We start from the raw sequence: 18,351 nt of genomic DNA on the forward strand, positions 1-18,351 counted from the left end.
TGTAGGTGGCTTTGTGAAATTGTCTGAGGCCTCCCTGGTGGTAGTTTGAGACCCCCTGGTTTAAAGGAAGAACTACTTACAGCTCAAGGTGAGAGGCGTTAGATCTATGGAGATGTCGTGCTGTTCACTGGTAAGTTTGCAGCTATGACTCTCCAGATAGTCTCTGTGACACGCGTACTCAGTCACCCACTCCACTTCATAACGACAGTTCGATTCGGCTGTCATTTTAGGAGGGCTGCCCTGTGAAGCCAAAGGACACTTTTAGTAAAGCAGGAATTAGTTACAGTTTTTTTAAGCACAGTAGAAAAGCACGTAGATACAAGTTTGCTGTGTGTGTGTGTAACCTACTGGATGCCTGCTTGATGGACAGACGAAAGTGATGGTGACAGCAGGATCGTGTCCATTACAGATGTCTGGAGACGAGCCCGGACTGACTTGATACTGTAACCTTAGTCTTTAGATGAGACAAAAAACAAGTGAAAAGAGTAAAAGTTTAATATCTGTCCAATAAAAGGTTACTCTCTTTATATATGTATGATGTAGACTTGTAGAGGTTGAACACAGACTTCAGAAAAAAAACTGTAGTAAATCTAAATTGTCAGTGACATAATGGAAGATTTGTCCTGACAAGACAGCAGCAAACATTCCCTACTCAGGAGGGAGGAGCAAAGTCAGGTGACTGATGCCGAGAGTCTCCCATGTATTGAACAGGAGGTCAGAATTCATACCTGTCATTTGACAGCAGCTCCAGCTGTCCAGTAGGAGAGCCCATGTTGTAGGAGCCCTGACTGGTGACCAGACAGGCTGCAGACTCCTCTGGACATGATTTGTCAGGACGGTCTGAGAAAAGAAGAGGACGGATTTGAGATAATGTGGAAGAATCAGCCAGCAGTATTGCTCAAGTTACAGTGCTGCAATGTGTCTACGTATATCTGAATACACGCCACGCCCCTACAAACCGCACCCACCACTAGTACAAGATAAACCCACCATCACGATGGTTATCAGAATCACATTCGATGATTTCTCTCGACTAAACAAGGAAAAAACCCACATACACAATTAACTCAGTATTACTAAGCACCTAATCTCAGCAATTCATTTTCTAAATCATTCATTCATCCATTCATCTCTCCACCCTCCCTCAGGTACTCACTGAGACTTCTGCAGATGTTGATGTAGAAGTCAATGCTGTCATCGCCGTCATCCACCAGATAACCATCGGTCGCTTTGATCAGAGGGTTAAGGTCATGCTTCTTACCATCCGAGTCAAACACATAGCAGGGCACCTGGAGAGAGGAGACAGTGTCATACTGGTACATAACATACTGGATACATGACCAATAACATATTGGTTAGGTACTTGGTTCCAGACAACACTGTATAGTAATTGTAGTTGATGTGCCTACATGTCATTAAAAATCTCCTCTAAGCTGTGATAAATCTGTTAATGTTATAAACTCTCAGCTAATGTGGTAACTTGTAAAGGTACAAGTAGCAATGCTGATACTTTTGGAGGGCTTTAATGTAGAGAATTTTGTAGAGAAAGTTTCCAAATTATTTAAGGATTCCAGATATGGACTTTAATTAATGGGAACTTTTGTGGTAAACCTGAGCAACTACGATTTCATAGAGACACAAAACACTTAACTCATAAGTGAAAAACTGTCAAAAATAAATAAATAAAATAATTAAATTAATTTAATTAATGATAATTAATTTGAATAAATATAAATCAAATTAAATTTAAAAATTGTGATTCTTTTGGCAAATTATTGTGATTGTGATATAAATTGCGATTTTAGTGGGAATAGTAATTTTTTCATTTGATTTTCACTGAAAAAAATTAAAAAGTGATGATGATGTGATTTTTGCTGGAGTCTGTACCAAACAAGCATGCTGCCATGCATGTAATAGGATGCTGTGACATATTTTTCCTTTATTGAAAAGTTCTATTTCCTTTGATGTGGATATTGCATATGATAATACTTTAAGTGAGGAGTACTAGTTAACACATTAATATTCATCTAACCAACAAAAACATGGGTCTGTTGCTCTTTTGCCACAGATATACTGTATGTTGTATAAGCAACTTTAATTAATGTCACACATTTTTTCAATGATTCCACATTAAACTCACACTAACAGCTCCACCATGGCAACATGTGACATGTTTCTACGCTGATAAATACATGCTATAAACTCTGTTCACACTCAAAGGAGTGGGAAGACTTTCTATTTCCTCTGTAACACCTCTCTGGCTCATTGTTTCTCATATATCACACCTTGACAGACTTGGCGGCTGTTTCTTTTTTCCTTACACATAACAAAAACCTTCTCGTCAGTGAGTCACATGTTCCACCACATACCTCTTTGTGCGGCTTGAATTTATCTTTCTTGCAGGCGGTGAACGTTCTCCACTCAAAGTAATGAACACACTGAGACACAGCAACAAACTCCGGGGTCCCCTGCAGCACACAAACAAAGGAACGAGAGTAAGACGGGTAGTTTCATCTTGATATGGGTGAATAACAACATTTCATAGCGCTGTGTAGTGAACAGCTCTGCTCTGGAGAGAGTCAAAGCCAAACAACAAAGTGTAGCATAACATGAACAATTTAACACACAGATGAATAAAGGGGAGGTTTAGCATGCATTACTTAGTTTGTTTATATTAAATACGCAATGAGGCTCTGAATTTGCTGGGAGAAATTAAACACTGATATAACTCTTCGACTTTTTGCTGTTCACATTTTATCCTTAATGTATGTAACCAAAGAATCCTGCAAGCACTTTTATTGTATTTTTTAACGATTTGGGTAATGTTGATTCCTTTGCTCAGACTAAAGAAAGTACTATGATGTTGGATGTTACAGGAACTGTGATAAATACAAATACAGATCCAATTGTCCCGGTGGTGTTTCCTTTATACTATGACGGTTTTCCTAAAATTAGAATTTAAAAAAACATCACAATATATCACCCGGTTTAGAGTATTGCAATATATTAAATTGTAATCCCTGTATTGTATCGCCAGATTCTTGCCAATACACAGCCATGGTTAAATAGGTAGTGAAGAAGACTGCAGGCAAATAAAAATGGATGTAAAAAAAATGCTGATTTTAAACTTGACTTCGCAAATGTTTCATGAAAAAATTATCTGACACCTTTTTTTAAGAACTCAAGAGTAGAGATGCACCGGTACCACTTTTTCCTTCCCGATACCGATTCCAATCCCTGAACCTTAGGTATCTGCCGATACAGAGTACTGATCCGATACCAGTGCGTAAAATAAAAATGGATGGGATATGAATTGTTGTATGTCTCAATTCCTAAAACTCTGTAAAATATTAAGAAATAAATACATAATAGTAGAATGAATGCCATAAAACTTTTTTTATTGTTATTATTATCCAGTGTTGACACAGATCAAGACACAGGTTAAAGTGCAGCCACACACTTTGGTAAAAAAGACATTTGACATGAATGCTTTTTAAACTCTGTTTCCGTTTCATTTGCCTGTAGCGTGCGTATGTGTAATGACGTGAGGCATCACATGGTATCGGATTGGTCATAGGCTGTAGTCGCTGATAACCGATACTGCATTTTAGGCAGTATCGGAAGCATTTCCAATACTGGTAGCGGTATCGGTACAACTCTACTCAAGAGCACACTCAGTGAGTTTTGGTGAGAAACATTAAATGTAGAAAGACACTTTCTGATGTCATAAAATAATATTAGGGGCTTATTACAAAATTTGAGGAAGTTCACGCTCATAATAAAGTAAAACTTAAGTATCATCAACACACTTAAAACATTACCATTTAGCCTTGAAAGTCTGATACCAAATCTAACCTGAGACACATTAAGCAAAAGGCGAAGAGTATGTCCCAGCCACTGTGCTACACTATCCAAGTCAGTTTGAGAGAGATATAGTAAATAATCTAAACATAGAAGACCTAAACATAAGGAAGCTTTTTTAATTGTTTAAGTGGTGTTGATGAAAGCTGAAGTGTTTGGGGCACCATTATCTGCTCAGATTCAACCAAATGCTTCAAAACTCATTGGAGGATGCTTCACAGTGCAGTTGGACATTGACCTGAAGCATACTGCAAAAGCAACCGAAGACATTTTTAAGGCAAAGAAGTGGAATGTTCTGCAATGGCCAAGTCATATCATCTGACCTGAATCCAAGTGAGCATGCGTTTCTCTTGCTGAAGCCAAAACTGAGGGCAAAACACTCAAAACACAAGCAGGAAGTGCAGACGGCTGCAGTAAAGGGCTGGCAGAGCATCACCAGGGAAGAAACCCAGCATCTGATGATGTCTATGTGTCCAACACTTCAGGCAGTCATTGACTGTAAAGGATTTGCAACCAAGTATTAAAACTGACTGTTTAATTGATGATTATGTTAGTTTGTCCAAATACTTATGAGCCCTTAGAGCTGGGGGACTGTGTGAAGAAATGGTTGTAATTCCTACACGGTTCATACTACATTTTTGGAAAAAAGCCTTAGATGAAAGCTGAGAGTCTGCACTTTAAGCAGGTATTCTTTGTTTCATTTAAAAACCCATTGTGGTGGTGTACAGAGCCAAAATGACGACAACTGTATCACTGTCCAAATAATTATGGACCTGACTGTATCTGCATTTGGCTCTCATCACTTCTTCTTTTCAGCATTCGATAACTTTTTGAAAAGTTTCATGAAAGCCACTTCCATTTCTCCATTTTAGACCTTGTAAACTGAAAATCTAACGCAGATCATCTTCTTCTGCTCCACTGACTTGACAGGAAATGACAATGTCAACCCATGGCTGCCCTGAAACCACAGACACAGAACTAAATAAACTAAGCAGAAATACAGAGCAGGTGACTGTCAGTGTCCTACATCATCTCTCCTCAAAGATTCACTTCCTGTCATTGCAGCTGTCAGCAGCTTCTGGTATCACCTAAATGTCATTTTAGCTTTTTTAGATTTCTTTCAACTAAAGGAAACACCTTGCACACTCGTTCGCTCTTTAATTATGCTTCATGAATGGAAATAAGAGGAGCGTTTAGTATGTAAAGCAGACACAATGGGCTTCATATATACATCAGCTAGGGACTTTAAATATAGCCTACAAGTACATATATCACACAACCTTTTAGGCTGTAAGTGCTCAAAACCAAGCAGTGCTGTTGTTGAACTGATCTGGTGCAGACACTCACAGATGCTGTTGTCGTGACTCTGACACAGCAGACAATGTAGACCAGGTGTTAGCTGACACACAGGAACAAAAGCAGCTAATACCAAATACCAATAACTGCCAATGCTCAAGGGCAACTCAGGGGTGGTAATAAGAGAGGAGCAGGTGCTCCGCTTTCACTTTTCCCACTCAGATGTATCCGGCCTGTTTGGGAATCACACTGTCAACCTTCCGGTGAACAAACCTGCGTCTCTAACCTTCAGCCCCATCTGTGTATTACCCTAAACACAGCTCCTGGAAGAGCACATTTTAAAAACATGTTCTTGGGTGTTTGAGTCTTACCATGGTTTTCCCACACTGGAAGCTGATGCTGGTCTGAATGTTGTTGTTGCTTCCTGGACATTTTTCGGTGCTGTTGTAATCCAGCACCGTGCCAGAGAGCCTCTGCAGGGACAGCTCACCTGCACATTCAAGACAAGAGAAACAGTCAGTCAATTACAGAGCATTAACCCTCCACTTTGTTTGACAGCTATGTAGAATTTGTTCTATGTCAAACACATTTCTTCGTTTTTTGGTTTTTTTTGCCAGTCAGTGTGCAGTGTAGTGTAAATCTGGGGATGTTTTAGTCCACAGATTTTGTGGCAGAGTGAGCACTCCTCACTTTCACTTTGCTCTTTGGTACAGGCTGCTGCAGACACAGAGGCAGCTGCTGGGGTGGAGGACAGACTTTGCACCGTAAAGCTCCGAGATAACTTAACCTTCTGCTGTTTGCTTAGAAGTGATGAATTTACAGCTCACAGCAACTTGATACTGCACAGTCTCTGACTTTTGTTTGACATCTAGCCTGGTAAGATCATCCTGCTGACATGAGCGCGACATTCTGTTTTGCTCTCTGTATCAGTCTGGACTTGGTGCCGCCCAAAACACTTTGCAGAAATTAAAATCCAATCGGAGCCAATCAAGGATCTGCACCGTAACTGACAACGTCAGTAGCCAATCAGAGACAGCTTGAAGTTGATGACGTAAAATGAAGGCAATGAGTGCTAACTCTAATGTTAGTAGAGAAAACACAGCAATAAGTCATGTAACAATAATCAAACAAGAACAAGAGTATGCACTTTGAAACTTTCTTGAATAAAAAGACATTTTCGCTGTTCCTCTGACTGGATTTGGCAAAAGCTTGATTTATCAATTGGCTCTGCTGGTGATGAAGAAGATGTTCCCTTGTGTTTTGTTGCGCTCACTGGCTGAGGGAGTTTGTCTGCCCACTTAAAACTGTATGGGGCTGCACTGAGGTAAGACTGATACAGAGTGTTGAGCTCACGTCATCACGGTAGTCTTAACAGGATACTTGATGTCTAATGTCAGGAAAAAATGGTTGCACATATTCAATCTGTCATTAGCGCAGTTAACTTGTTAACTATATTGTCTAAATGTCACTGTCACACTGAACGCCCTGCCGACTCCTGTTCGAACTCTCAAACTCTATGGGGAAAAAAAGCAACAAATAGTGGAATATTCCTAATGAACAGCCAACTCTAATTCACTGGTGTAATTCCGATAACAGCCCCTTCAATTACATTCATTTTCTTTACAATTATTACAGCGCAAATGGGTGGAAAGACTCAGAGGTGATGTGAATTACAAGGTGGACAAATAGATGATGCATTTATTTGAATAATTAAGTGTAGTTTTACTGCCTCTTTTAACATCTTTCCATCCTTGTCTTTTTGTTGTATGCTTCACCACCCAAGGATAACCATACAAAAATTATGTAGAGCTACATATAGACTTCCTGTTCCTAACTTTTAAGGTTTTATTTAGTGACATAAAGGTCATGGTGCCTGGCAACTACTGTCGTTTTTACCATAAAAAGATTATGAAGACATTTATCTAATAAAAATCATTTATCAATAAAAGAAAAACACACAGGCTCTTATCCTCAGACAGAGTATTGCTGAATGTCACTGTAGCAGACAGTCTGACAGACTAATGTCTTACCCACCAACCTCTACTGACCCACGCCACACACAAGATAAACCTCTGTACCATAATATCCTTCTGACCCTACTGCCAGTACACAGTCATTACTTATCATCTGAATGGAACCAGACAGCGGTGGGAAATGTTCTGCATGTGAAGAACATTTAAGACTGGAGAACTTAAATTGACAGCAGGTCAGCAAGTGAACCGACAGTGAGAATAACTGATGTCTGTAAATGTGTTACCAAATGTAAGGCTAGGACGAGCTAAAATTTGTCTCTGTCGTATCCTCAATCCGAAATGTTTCCTTATACGCACATTTTCAGTGAAGCATTTAAACTAGAAATCCCCTGTGTAATGAACTGTACTTGTGTATCTGTGACTAATTAATGACCTCATTCTCATCCATTTTGTTTGTGTTTTGGTTGCATTTTCAGTTTTCTTGTTAAAAAGAAAACCAAAAGTTTTCACCACTTTTATAAATCTCATAAGTCAGTCTGAGAGAAACTTTCATGAGCTTTTAAAGCGTTTGTGTGTGTGAGTGCTCTTTGCTCCCTCTGATATGGCAGGACTGCTATCACAAAGAGGACCATAAAGGAATGTGACTGCACAACACTGTGACCTACTAACACCAAAAGCTACTGTATGCATGGCTGAAGCGCTGCTCATGTCCCAGCCTGTTGCACTGCTTCAACCTTACCGCCTGTGATAAACACTTACAGTTATTATCTGACACAGTTTGGAACAACAGTTTGCAAGACACTGACCAAACAGATAAAGAGCAAAACAGCAAACAGCTGATTGCTCAAGCAAAATGCAAATCCTCTTTATAACCACCTCAGCAGAATATGGGTGTGTGACAGCCACCCATTCTACCGCACAAAACAAACAAAATTTAATACACTTAAATATCACACCCACACACACACACACACACACACACACACACACAAATACTCACACATTGTAGCACACTGCTGGCATTAGCAACATGTACCTATAATGGCCGCTTTCCTTAATAAACTGTGTACCTTATAAATTTGATGTTTTAATGTTAAAAGATAAACGTTGAACGTTGTCACTTTTGTCGTACACGCCAGGGTGAAGATTTTATTGTTTTTGACAGATCGTGTTAATGCTGTCTGTGACGACATTTTAAATGAGAAATGTGGTTTGGTTTTTAAGACGGAAGCCTTCCTCCCATGATGTGTTCAGACAGACGGAGATTTGAATATCCGACAGTAATTTCTGTTTGTACAGTTTCTGGCTGTGATAAATGGTGCATTTTGGTGATTTTAAACAAAAGCATACCTTTCAAACCCACTCACTGGCTTTGGTGTTCAGAGGGCATTTATCATAACTACAAAATAGAACCATTTAAAGTTGTCTGTCGCTCCTCTAAGCCAAAATAAGACATACAAGTCCCACCCCAGTGCTTAAAAAATTATTTAACATGCCTCCCCGTTTTGCACCACCTGCTCTCCCTCCCCTCATATATAACAAACGGTCCCTAAAAGTACACCAGGATTGTGTTCCCAGTATAACTAAAGTATTACAAGTAAAAATACACTTTTACAGTATGGATAATTTCAGAGTTTTATTATTAAATATACATATATATTGTGTTACAGCACTGTGTTACGATCAGAGCTGAAATGATAGTGATAAATAAAAATATTTCGTAGTTTAAACTTTTAAATTGTGACGATTTCATATTTTCCTTTGCCTCACATGACACTAAATTGATTATCTTTGGATTTCTCCCTTTTGGACTGCTGGTCAAACAAAACAAGCAATTTTGAAAACACATCTCACTATTTTATATTTTTAAAAGAAAAAAAATTAATCGAAAAAGTAAACAGATAACTAATGTATAACACAAGATAAGTGCTAGTTGTAGCCTTTATTTTGATTTTTTTTTTTTTTTAATGTGTGAACAAATGTTATCTGTTGTAACTGCCAAACGACACATTTTTTTTTTTTTTTTTTTTTACAGGCTTTAAACATTTTAAACTGAGGAATCACTAAAGACACAGATGTCAAACTGTGAGGGTGGACCATTTGTGGTTTCTGAGCAGAGTCAACCAGACAGCATAAATAAAACCTTGAGTAAGCAGTACAGACAGACAGAGAGGGAGGGAGAGCTGGTGAGTGAGCGAGTAGAGCGTGACATTTGGGTCTATTTGTGTTTGAGAGCGTTTATGCTCGATGACTCGTCCCTGTGTCATGTGATAAGTCAGCTAATACGATTAAACTGCAACTCATCTGACCATACCGCTTCTTGTTTGCAATTCTTTCACTTTCCACACGTGATCTTCCTCTTTATGAAATAACTTACTGAGTACATCTTATTAAAATAAGCTGGAAATATACCTCACACCAACAACATGAGCCTGCAGTCTTCAGTCCAGAGCCTTTATTGAGCAACACAGCTCATTGTCCTCAGAAATCTGAGTCAGATGACACTGTGTGGCTGAGAGCTACCAAACACCAATTTGTCACCGGGGGAAGGTCATGACCTCAGACTGCAGGACAAGTTGTTGTTGTGGCACTCTGAAATAACTCTGTCTGGCAGCCCTTCGTCTTCAGAAAGGTCACGGGCAAAATCGAAGACAGTGACGTAACTGAAATTGAGGCACAGCCCCCTCAATACTCAAAATCTAAGTGATCTGTAGGTATAATGTACGCCTGTTGTTTATGTTTACAGTAGCTAATGTGACATACACAGCATGCACTGTGTAATTATGACACCATGTGTAAAAAGAAAGAAAAAAGATGCTTGCATTTCTCTCCACAGGTCTTCAAAGAGTCTTTTCTTATTAAACTTCTAAAACTGCATCACAACTGTGTCTGTTAATGAATGATAACAGAAACAGCACACTGCTCCCCTGGGCTAACCAATCCTTTAATTAGTGGTTTTCAAAAACTGTGGGGCACTGCTCTCCAGGGGGGGCTCATGTGACCCTGGGGTGGAAAAATGTGGAGCAGAACTAAAGTTGAATGAATCTGATTGATGTGGAAACAATAAACAAACAAGAGGGCCTTCACGCCAGCGAGGGAAGTTAGCTAGGGACTGTACGTAATTTATGAGAGGGGATGGAGTGGTGCAAAACAGTGGAGGGCACTTCAAATCATTTTTAAAGCAGTGGGGAGGAAGTTGGTGGTAATTTTGGTAATTAATGGTAATTTTTGGGCTTTAAAACACCCTCAAAACTCCAAGCCGCCATTGGGTTTGAAAGGCATGGCTTCTTTCGAAGAGAAAAAAAAAATATATATATATATATATATCAACAAAATTACACCATTTATTGTAAAAAAACAACAACCAAAAAACCAAAAAAAAAAACAGACTTTTTTGCTGGATTTTCAATTTCTGACAGTCCTTGAACACATTGTGTGCAATAAAGGCTTCCATCAAGGAACATAATCAAATTCTGAATTATATATATTTGCTCAAAATCACTTTAAACTATGTCTCGTGACAATGACAAAGGTTTTTAAACTTTAGCATTTTGTTATTAACTTTAAACTTTCGTTGATCAAACGGCAAGTTTTTAAATTGGTATTACGTACACCTTGAGTCTGGCCACTGCTGCCACTTTTTAGTATGTTACGTTTATTTAGGAACTGAAGCTGTGGCTCAGAGGACGAGTGGGTCGTCCACCAATCAGAAGATCAGCAGTTCAATCCCCAGCTCCTCCAGTCTGCAAGTTTAAGTATCCTTGAGCAAGATACTGAACCCCAAATTGCTCCCGATGATGCTTCCATTGGTGTGCTACAAACTGAGTAGCAAGTGGCACCTTATATGGTAGCCTCAGCCACCAGTGTGTGAATGGAAAAAAAGCCCTATACAAGTGCAGGTCCATTTACCATAATTATGCAAATATATAACACCTGCTGTGTGTATGCAGAGGAGAACAGTCCCTTAATAAGTTTAATTTTGACAGCAAAGTCAAAGGAAAATACAAGCTGGAGAAATGTCTGACAAAAAAACTGATCAGTCAAACCTAAAGTCAAGACATTAAGATAAAGCATATCTTGCTCTGAGAACACTAAAAATATTAGTCTTTGAGATTCAGACACAAAGCCTTGACGTTTCATTCGCAAAATAGTGAAGTACTGTAACGTAAGACAAAGAAGATCAACACATCCTCACATTCAAGAAGCTGAACACAGCAAATGTTTTGCTTGAAAAATGACTGAAACAATTAATCAATTACCAAAATAACTATTTTTTTTTTTTCAATCACTTATTAATTGCAGCTATAACTTCCCCAAAGTTGACTCCTGTAAAGACAAAACAGGAAGTTTGTGTCCTTATAATGTTCTTTGTTTTCACTGTCGTTTTCACTGTCGATTAATCTCTTCAGATATTTCAATCAATTATCCCATCACAATTTCTGAGAGCTTGAGCTGATTTCTTCAAATGATTTGTTTTGTCTCACTGACAATCCAAAGATATGCTAGTTAAAATATAAGTCACAGAAAAGCAGCGATTACTCACATTTAAGAAGCTGGAGGCAACAAAGACTTGGCGCTTTTAGTTGATAAAAAACTGAATGAAAAAATCATATTACATTTATTCAAGGTTGCTCAACTAATTGATTCTGCTCCACTGTTTCCCCAATATTATTAAATTTAAATTTGTGTGGGGCAAGATTGCTTTTCTGCTTTCAAAGAGAAGGCATGACAGCCACTGTCGTAAATTCAGTTTAATCAATTTATGCCAGGTTAAATGGAGAACAGGGCTGTCTCTGTTCACTGAAGGTCAGGTCTGAATGGAAGGAATCAAATAAAGCTCCAATAGTGACACACAATGTTAACACAGCTTAACCACTAAATAAAAGGCCAAAAAGAAATGATACAACAGATTGGCTGAGAGCCTTAATTACTAATAAAATTACAAACTAAAAATATGTATTTACAGCACATGTGCAGCATCTGGTCTGCATAGCTGGGCACACACTATCTGGGATTTTCAGTAATATTTCCTGATCAGTGTTGCTGAATTACAGTGTTAAAGAATTCGAAGGACAATGTTTAAAGCTGCTGAGACACATCAGACCTTCCAGGACAAGAAGCCCCGTATTTTTACTCAGTGAGAAACATAGTTTTATTGAGAACACAAAAACTAAGTTAACTAAAGCTAGAAAAAATAATATATGTTTATGTTCAAGTGACAAAACCCCAAAGTGGCCAAATAAATTATGAGTCTTGTCTGTTGGGAGAAAAGCTAGTCAGTAGCTAAGCTAGCAAAGCTAGTTAGCTATGACAAATGTATATGCACTGATGATTTTCTACTGTTATTTACATTAGTATTCATTTTAGATTTGGTCTACTAGAAGTCCAGAGTCCTATCAAAGTTTTAACAGTGTGATGTGACAGGGTGACAAATTTGGTTAGGGTGAGATGACTTTTTAAATTTAACTTCTGCTTTTTGCTTTTTGTTCATCATCTGTACATCCCAAACAGTCGCATCGTAGCGCTGGCTATCTTGGTTTCATATACTCTAAATAAATCTAAGTTCGAGATTAAGTAAAACATGTTTGGATAAATAATGTTAATCTAAATAGCTCCTGCTCCAGCCTGACTTCCAGCCTGCAAGGAGGGGCTCTTGTCTGGGACAAAGATGTGGATCTTGCTGACACACAGCAGGAGCAGCAGCAGCAGATTCAGCCTCATCAGCACAGAGATCAGATCTGCTAATGTACTGATAAAGCCCTGAGAGAGTGATCCATAAAAAAAAAAAATCGCTTCACTTGGAAAACTCCTCAGCGATCATGTCAGCAACAGGACTCAGTGTTTGGCATGTCTGATGCTGGCTTTAACTACCAAAAAAAAAAAAAAATCCAACAGTAATGACAAAACGTGATTTTTTAAAAGTTGTGAACATATTTCACCTGGAAGTCTCCACAAATATGCATCTCATTTTTTTGTTCACATACACAAACATTCACCTGGGACACAAGACCAAGGACAGCTATTAACAAGATCAATAACCTTCCTCTATTTTGCCTACATGGTCGATGATTTGAACGGTCAAACAAAAGCACGTTAAAGTTGAAAACATCTGTGATCACATCACACAGACACAGACTCGATGGAGTGTACTACAAAGCACCACAGCTATATAAACAACACCTACAGTGTAGAGTTTTTCCTGCAGAGCAATTAAATGTTCTGCTTTGTGGCTGTCATATGACACACAGGATGCATCAGAGTCACATGCACCTTGCTGCTCAAAAACATGAACTAAGTAATTAAGATTTTAACAGAGCAGTATAATGGGCTGGGCGCCTTATCAGGCTGCTCAAAGGACGGTCAACATGTTGAATTCTGGCCTGCACCTGCTCTGAACACACTGCACACATAATTTATCCTGCACAACAACACTGCAGCATACAAATCTATGACAGGTTATTGTTCTATTTCCTCCTGTTACACCGAGTATGTCTCCTGTTGTGGACAAAGGTGACTCTTGCAAAACTGTATTTAAAGCTGAAACCTGCAACTTTACACAGGGTGTTGTCGCTTTGTGGAGCTGACTGAGATTATGTTCAAAGTGCAGCAAAGATGGCAGAGCTGGAAATCAGCTTGCACAGAACAAAACTGTTGTGATGTTCCTCAGGAGCAAGATGACAAGACTTTACCTGGCTTTTATTAGCAAACACCAAAACTGCACAACAGTTTACTGTGCTGTTAACTCTGGACTAGCCTCTCGTCAAGACAAATAAACACCAACTCTCACTCCCAAACAAGCAGGAAGCCAGGAAGCTTTTTGTACACCTGTGGACTGTACTCACCGACAGACTTGTCCGTTTTGGTGGTGAGGTCCCGAGCGCAGACAGCGGTGCCGGGGCCACAGCTGGTTGATGGTGAAGACTCACATAGCCTTAATGTGTAGCTGACTTTATTATCCTGGTCTATAGCCTCCCATTTATAACTGCAAGACAGCAAGGAATGGAAGAGATGAAGTAAAGAAGAAAAAGTAGATTTAAGGCAAAAATCAGACAGACACACATTGAGTCTCAGCCCTGCAGCATTGGATCAGTTTTAGTCTAGAGACTTTTTCCTTTTTGTTGACTCACTGATTTACAGAGCTGTCAACAATGATAACATTGGTAAGCGCAGAACTTAGAATTACTTTTTGATTTATATATTTTTTTAATCAATAAATTGTTCAGTCTTAAGATGTCTGAAAATAGAGAATGATGCGGTGTATGTGGTGTGTGTGCGGAGTATTCTCTAAATGATTGATTGTTGTAAAATTTAAATAATTTAATTTAATCATTTTTCAAGCAAAAATGGCAAAATTATCATCTTCCAGCGTATCGGTTTTGTCAATTTGCTGCTTTTTGTTGACTCATAAAAATAAACTGAATATATTTAGAATCTGGAGAGAAAATAAGCAATTTCAAGGTGTTATCTTGGATTTTAGGAAATTGTGACAAGTATTTTTCAATGTTATCTGACATTTAAGAGATCAAACAATTCACTGATTAATCAATAATGAAAGTAATTTTTAGCTGGAGCCCTTATGTGTTGCATTTTTGTCTTTTATGCTTGTTAATGCTTTGTCTTGTCACCTATGAATCACTTCCTACTTGCATACGAACAGACACTTAAGTTTTCCAGTGACTCTTTTGTCTCATTTTTACAAGTGTTGAGTATAAGTATATGTTTTATTGTCCTGCGTGTGCAACAGAATTAGTCACTGGTGGAACGGAACCAACTCTGATTAATAATTCTCTTATCTTTTCTGACCACTGAAAACCAAACCAAATATTCTCCTACTTCTTGAGCTGGAAGAACTCTTAAAAAACCCTCTTGGATCAGCTGGGAAATGCATCGTCACAAAGCTGAAAACAGGGCTGTTTTTCTGACACCATGAAAAGTTGACTTTCTAGAGATACATGGTTCTTACAAGGCAGCCGGGCTACAGACATATGATGATCTTATAGAATATGATGCTGTAGATTAAACTACCCAACAGTATATAAAGGAGATACAATGAGACAAACCTTGAACATCTACAGCAGTAAAATGTAACATACACATTATAATGCAGCAATGATATTAATGCAAACACATCAGACATAATAGTAAAACATAATGCTATCAATACTTTTACTTTTGATACTTTATGTACATTTTGCGAAAGTAATAGATCTGAAAACTTCCTCTACTGCTGCCAACCACTAGCTAGTTATGAATATTATCATAATAGCATGAATGAATATGTACTGAAGTATTGCGGTGACCTACTTCTGCAAATGCCAAAATAACAAAGAGCCTACATGCAGCCAGCCTGGCCTTACAGGTTAGAAGTTACCTGGTTATCATTACTGCCTGCTGCGCCTGAGTCAATATTTGAATAGCAGCTGCCTGAACAGTGCTCCACTAGCAGGAAGACAACACTGTATACAGGCAACAGCTTTTAATCCTCACTTTAGCTTTGATATAATTACACAATGTTGCTCTCTGTTTTATAGCTCCTTTATGGAAAGGCTGTCATGCCATTGTCCCTCTCTGAGTCATGTTATCTAACCAGGGCTGCAACTAAACATTATGTTAATTACCAATCAGTTGTCAGGTCAACAAAACATTTTAAATTAGACAGAAGATTTTGCTCTGATAATCTCAAGTCTAAAGTGACTTCATCAGATGTTTTGTTTTGGCCAAACAACATTTCCAAACCCCAACATATTACAGTCGAACACCTAAACTGAGAACTTCCATGGCTGAGGAAAGTTCAATCAATACTTCCGTGGTCTAGGAAAGTTCATTCAATATTTGTGAAAATGAGCTGCTCTCTCTCAAAGCTAGAAACCAGAGATGGAAGTCTCAAACTTGTGATGTCACAGGGTATAAAATCTGGAGCTGCTCCATAGACAATCAATGGGAGCCTGATTTGTGGACGCAAAAAGCATTTGTTTTCTTTTTTCTTACAGCCAAATGCGCTTTACTGCATTGTAGTGTTCTCAGTTTAGAAACAGAAGATGTTTCCACATACTCTGATCATTCCCCTTTGTGCTCTCAGTGCCATCTAGAACATCTTTCTCCATTCACTGTCTGTGAAGCAGCTCGAGATTTTATACCCTATGACAGGGGTGTCCAAACTTTGAATAGGGGCCAGATAAAACAACGTGAAAATACCTGGGGGCCAACTGATTCCCGCATCAAATGGGTTGGGGAAAAACAAGTGAGACAAATTCAACCATTTTTATCTTTTAGTGAACTATTGTTAAGGGATGCCGATCTATATGATAGCCCCATCATTTTGAAGTGAAGGGTAAAAATGTTAAGTGATCTTGCTCAATTAATCATTGTTGTCTAAAGGGCCACATATGGTAGGCCTATGTTTTAAAAGTCAAGCCGAGGGCCAATTAAAATTGGTCTGCGGGCCTGACTCTAGACATGCCTACCCTATGACATCACAAATGTTTGGATTTGGGAAAGAGTTGTTCATCTTTACTAATATTTTTGCACTGTCTTGGACCAAAGAAATAACATATAAGAATTTTGTAAATGGGTGTAGTTGCCCTTTTAACAGAGGCCATCATGCCATTGTCCCTGTCTGAGTCATGTCATGTAACTATGGCTGCAACTAACTATTGTGTTTGTTAACTTACTGATTGAGCTTTCAAATATTTCCTCCATTAATTGTTTGGTCTACAAAACACTATAAAACAGTGAGAAAAGCCTATTACAATATATTTGAGCCTAAAGTGACCTTATCACATACATTGTTTTGTCCAACCAGTATTCCCAGATCCCAGTTTATTAAATTTAATATAATGTAACACCAAGTAAATCAGCATATCACCACATTTAAGAAGCTGGAAATAACATATTTTTTGCTTAAAAATGACTTGAATGATTAACAAAATATTTTCCAATTTATCATTTGGGGCGCGAATAATCGATATATTGATTATCCGTTGCAGCTGTGCCACTGTCCTCCTCTGGGTCATGTCAGTTAAACGTTGCTAACATCTATTAGCCTGTTAGCTAGTTACATGACACTTTTCACGCAACGTTAGCAGTTAGCTACACTTAAGCTTGATAAAATTCAAAAATATAAACGTTAACGTCAACTGCTTTGACTGGAGACTATTTTGACTGCGTATTGGAACTCATTTCATTCAATAGTAAGTTATCTGAATAAAACTTAACAAGCAGCACGTTTTTTACACTCAAGACATTGATTATATTCATTCGCTGTTAGCTAGCTTACGCCGCAGAGAGCGGTCGCTGAATGTGCGAAGTTAAAAGTTGATAACGTAACTGAAACAAAGAGGCGACTGTTTGTTTATGAGCCACATTTAACAGGAGACGTTCGTATATTATAATGGGGTTGTGTGATGTGTGTGAGCATGTCTATAATAAGAAAATAATCCACTAACTGACATATTTCTTAGCTAAATCTAGCTTGTAACGTTAGATGCGTGTACATAACATGATAAGACGCTGAAAGCTGAATTTGTTGTGTTGGTAGCTGCAGTGTCAGCCAGAGGTGTGTTTGTTAGCTATTACCTGCAGAGGTCCTGGTACCACGGGCTGATGTCCTCCTCCGCTCCGGACCGGACCGACAAACATCCCAGACACAACACTAACCACACGAGCAGCTTCAGAGGGGAGCAGCGGTTAGATTTACACCGAAATGACATGTTTACCGTGGTGGATAATAGTCTGTGGAGCCCAACTAAGACGACATGATATGGCAGAGTCTGTCTGCTCTGGAGCAAATCAGTAGGAAGTGAATGCACCACATGACAAGGCATCACATGACTGTCATGATGCTGACTGATGCCGCTTTCATGGTCTGTGGGAAACTGGATGAATCAGGTTTATTGCCGAGATTTCCTTTTCTTGAGAAAGGTCTGGTGAGCGAGACTAATGGCCGAGTAGCTGTTTACATGCTAATGAAACAAGATTTTATACTTTAGAAAAAGGTAGTACCACACTGTAGAAGTTAAAGTCATACATTAAAAATGTTGCTTAAATAAAACTGCATCACAATTAGCATCGAAATATACTTAAACAAAAAAAAAATTCTTAAAGCACCAAAACTGAAAGTACAGAAGATATGAAGAGAAGTAGCCTTGATGATGTCATCAGGATTTTAAGTTTTTTAAGCAGAAAGCCTGTGTTACAAACTGAGTGTGGAGTTTGAACTGTT

The 18,351-nt window shown here is 38.6% G+C and overlaps 1 protein-coding gene across 2 annotated transcripts in view; it reads right to left on the reverse strand.

The window, feature by feature from the left end:
- Positions 1-17,927, reverse strand: part of igf2r (insulin-like growth factor 2 receptor) — a 56,655-nt gene extending 38,728 nt beyond the window's left edge. For both annotated transcript variants that reach the window (XM_049589353.1, XM_049589352.1), the window contains exons 1-8: positions 17,706-17,927; positions 13,973-14,112; positions 5,529-5,647; positions 2,370-2,468; positions 1,157-1,289; positions 729-840; positions 349-454; positions 81-240 (exon numbers count right to left, since the gene is read on the reverse strand). In XM_049589353.1, the coding sequence (XP_049445310.1) occupies positions 81-240; positions 349-454; positions 729-840; positions 1,157-1,289; positions 2,370-2,468; positions 5,529-5,647; positions 13,973-14,112; positions 17,706-17,839 (1,003 nt within the window). In that variant the 5' untranslated portion in view covers positions 17,840-17,927. The remainder of the gene's footprint in view (positions 1-80; positions 241-348; positions 455-728; positions 841-1,156; positions 1,290-2,369; positions 2,469-5,528; positions 5,648-13,972; positions 14,113-17,705) is intronic.
- Positions 17,928-18,351: the final 424 nt, after the last annotated feature.

This window comes from Epinephelus fuscoguttatus, linkage group LG11, assembly GCF_011397635.1.
Source record: "Epinephelus fuscoguttatus linkage group LG11, E.fuscoguttatus.final_Chr_v1".
NCBI classification, from domain to species: Eukaryota; Metazoa; Chordata; class Actinopteri; order Perciformes; family Serranidae; genus Epinephelus; species Epinephelus fuscoguttatus.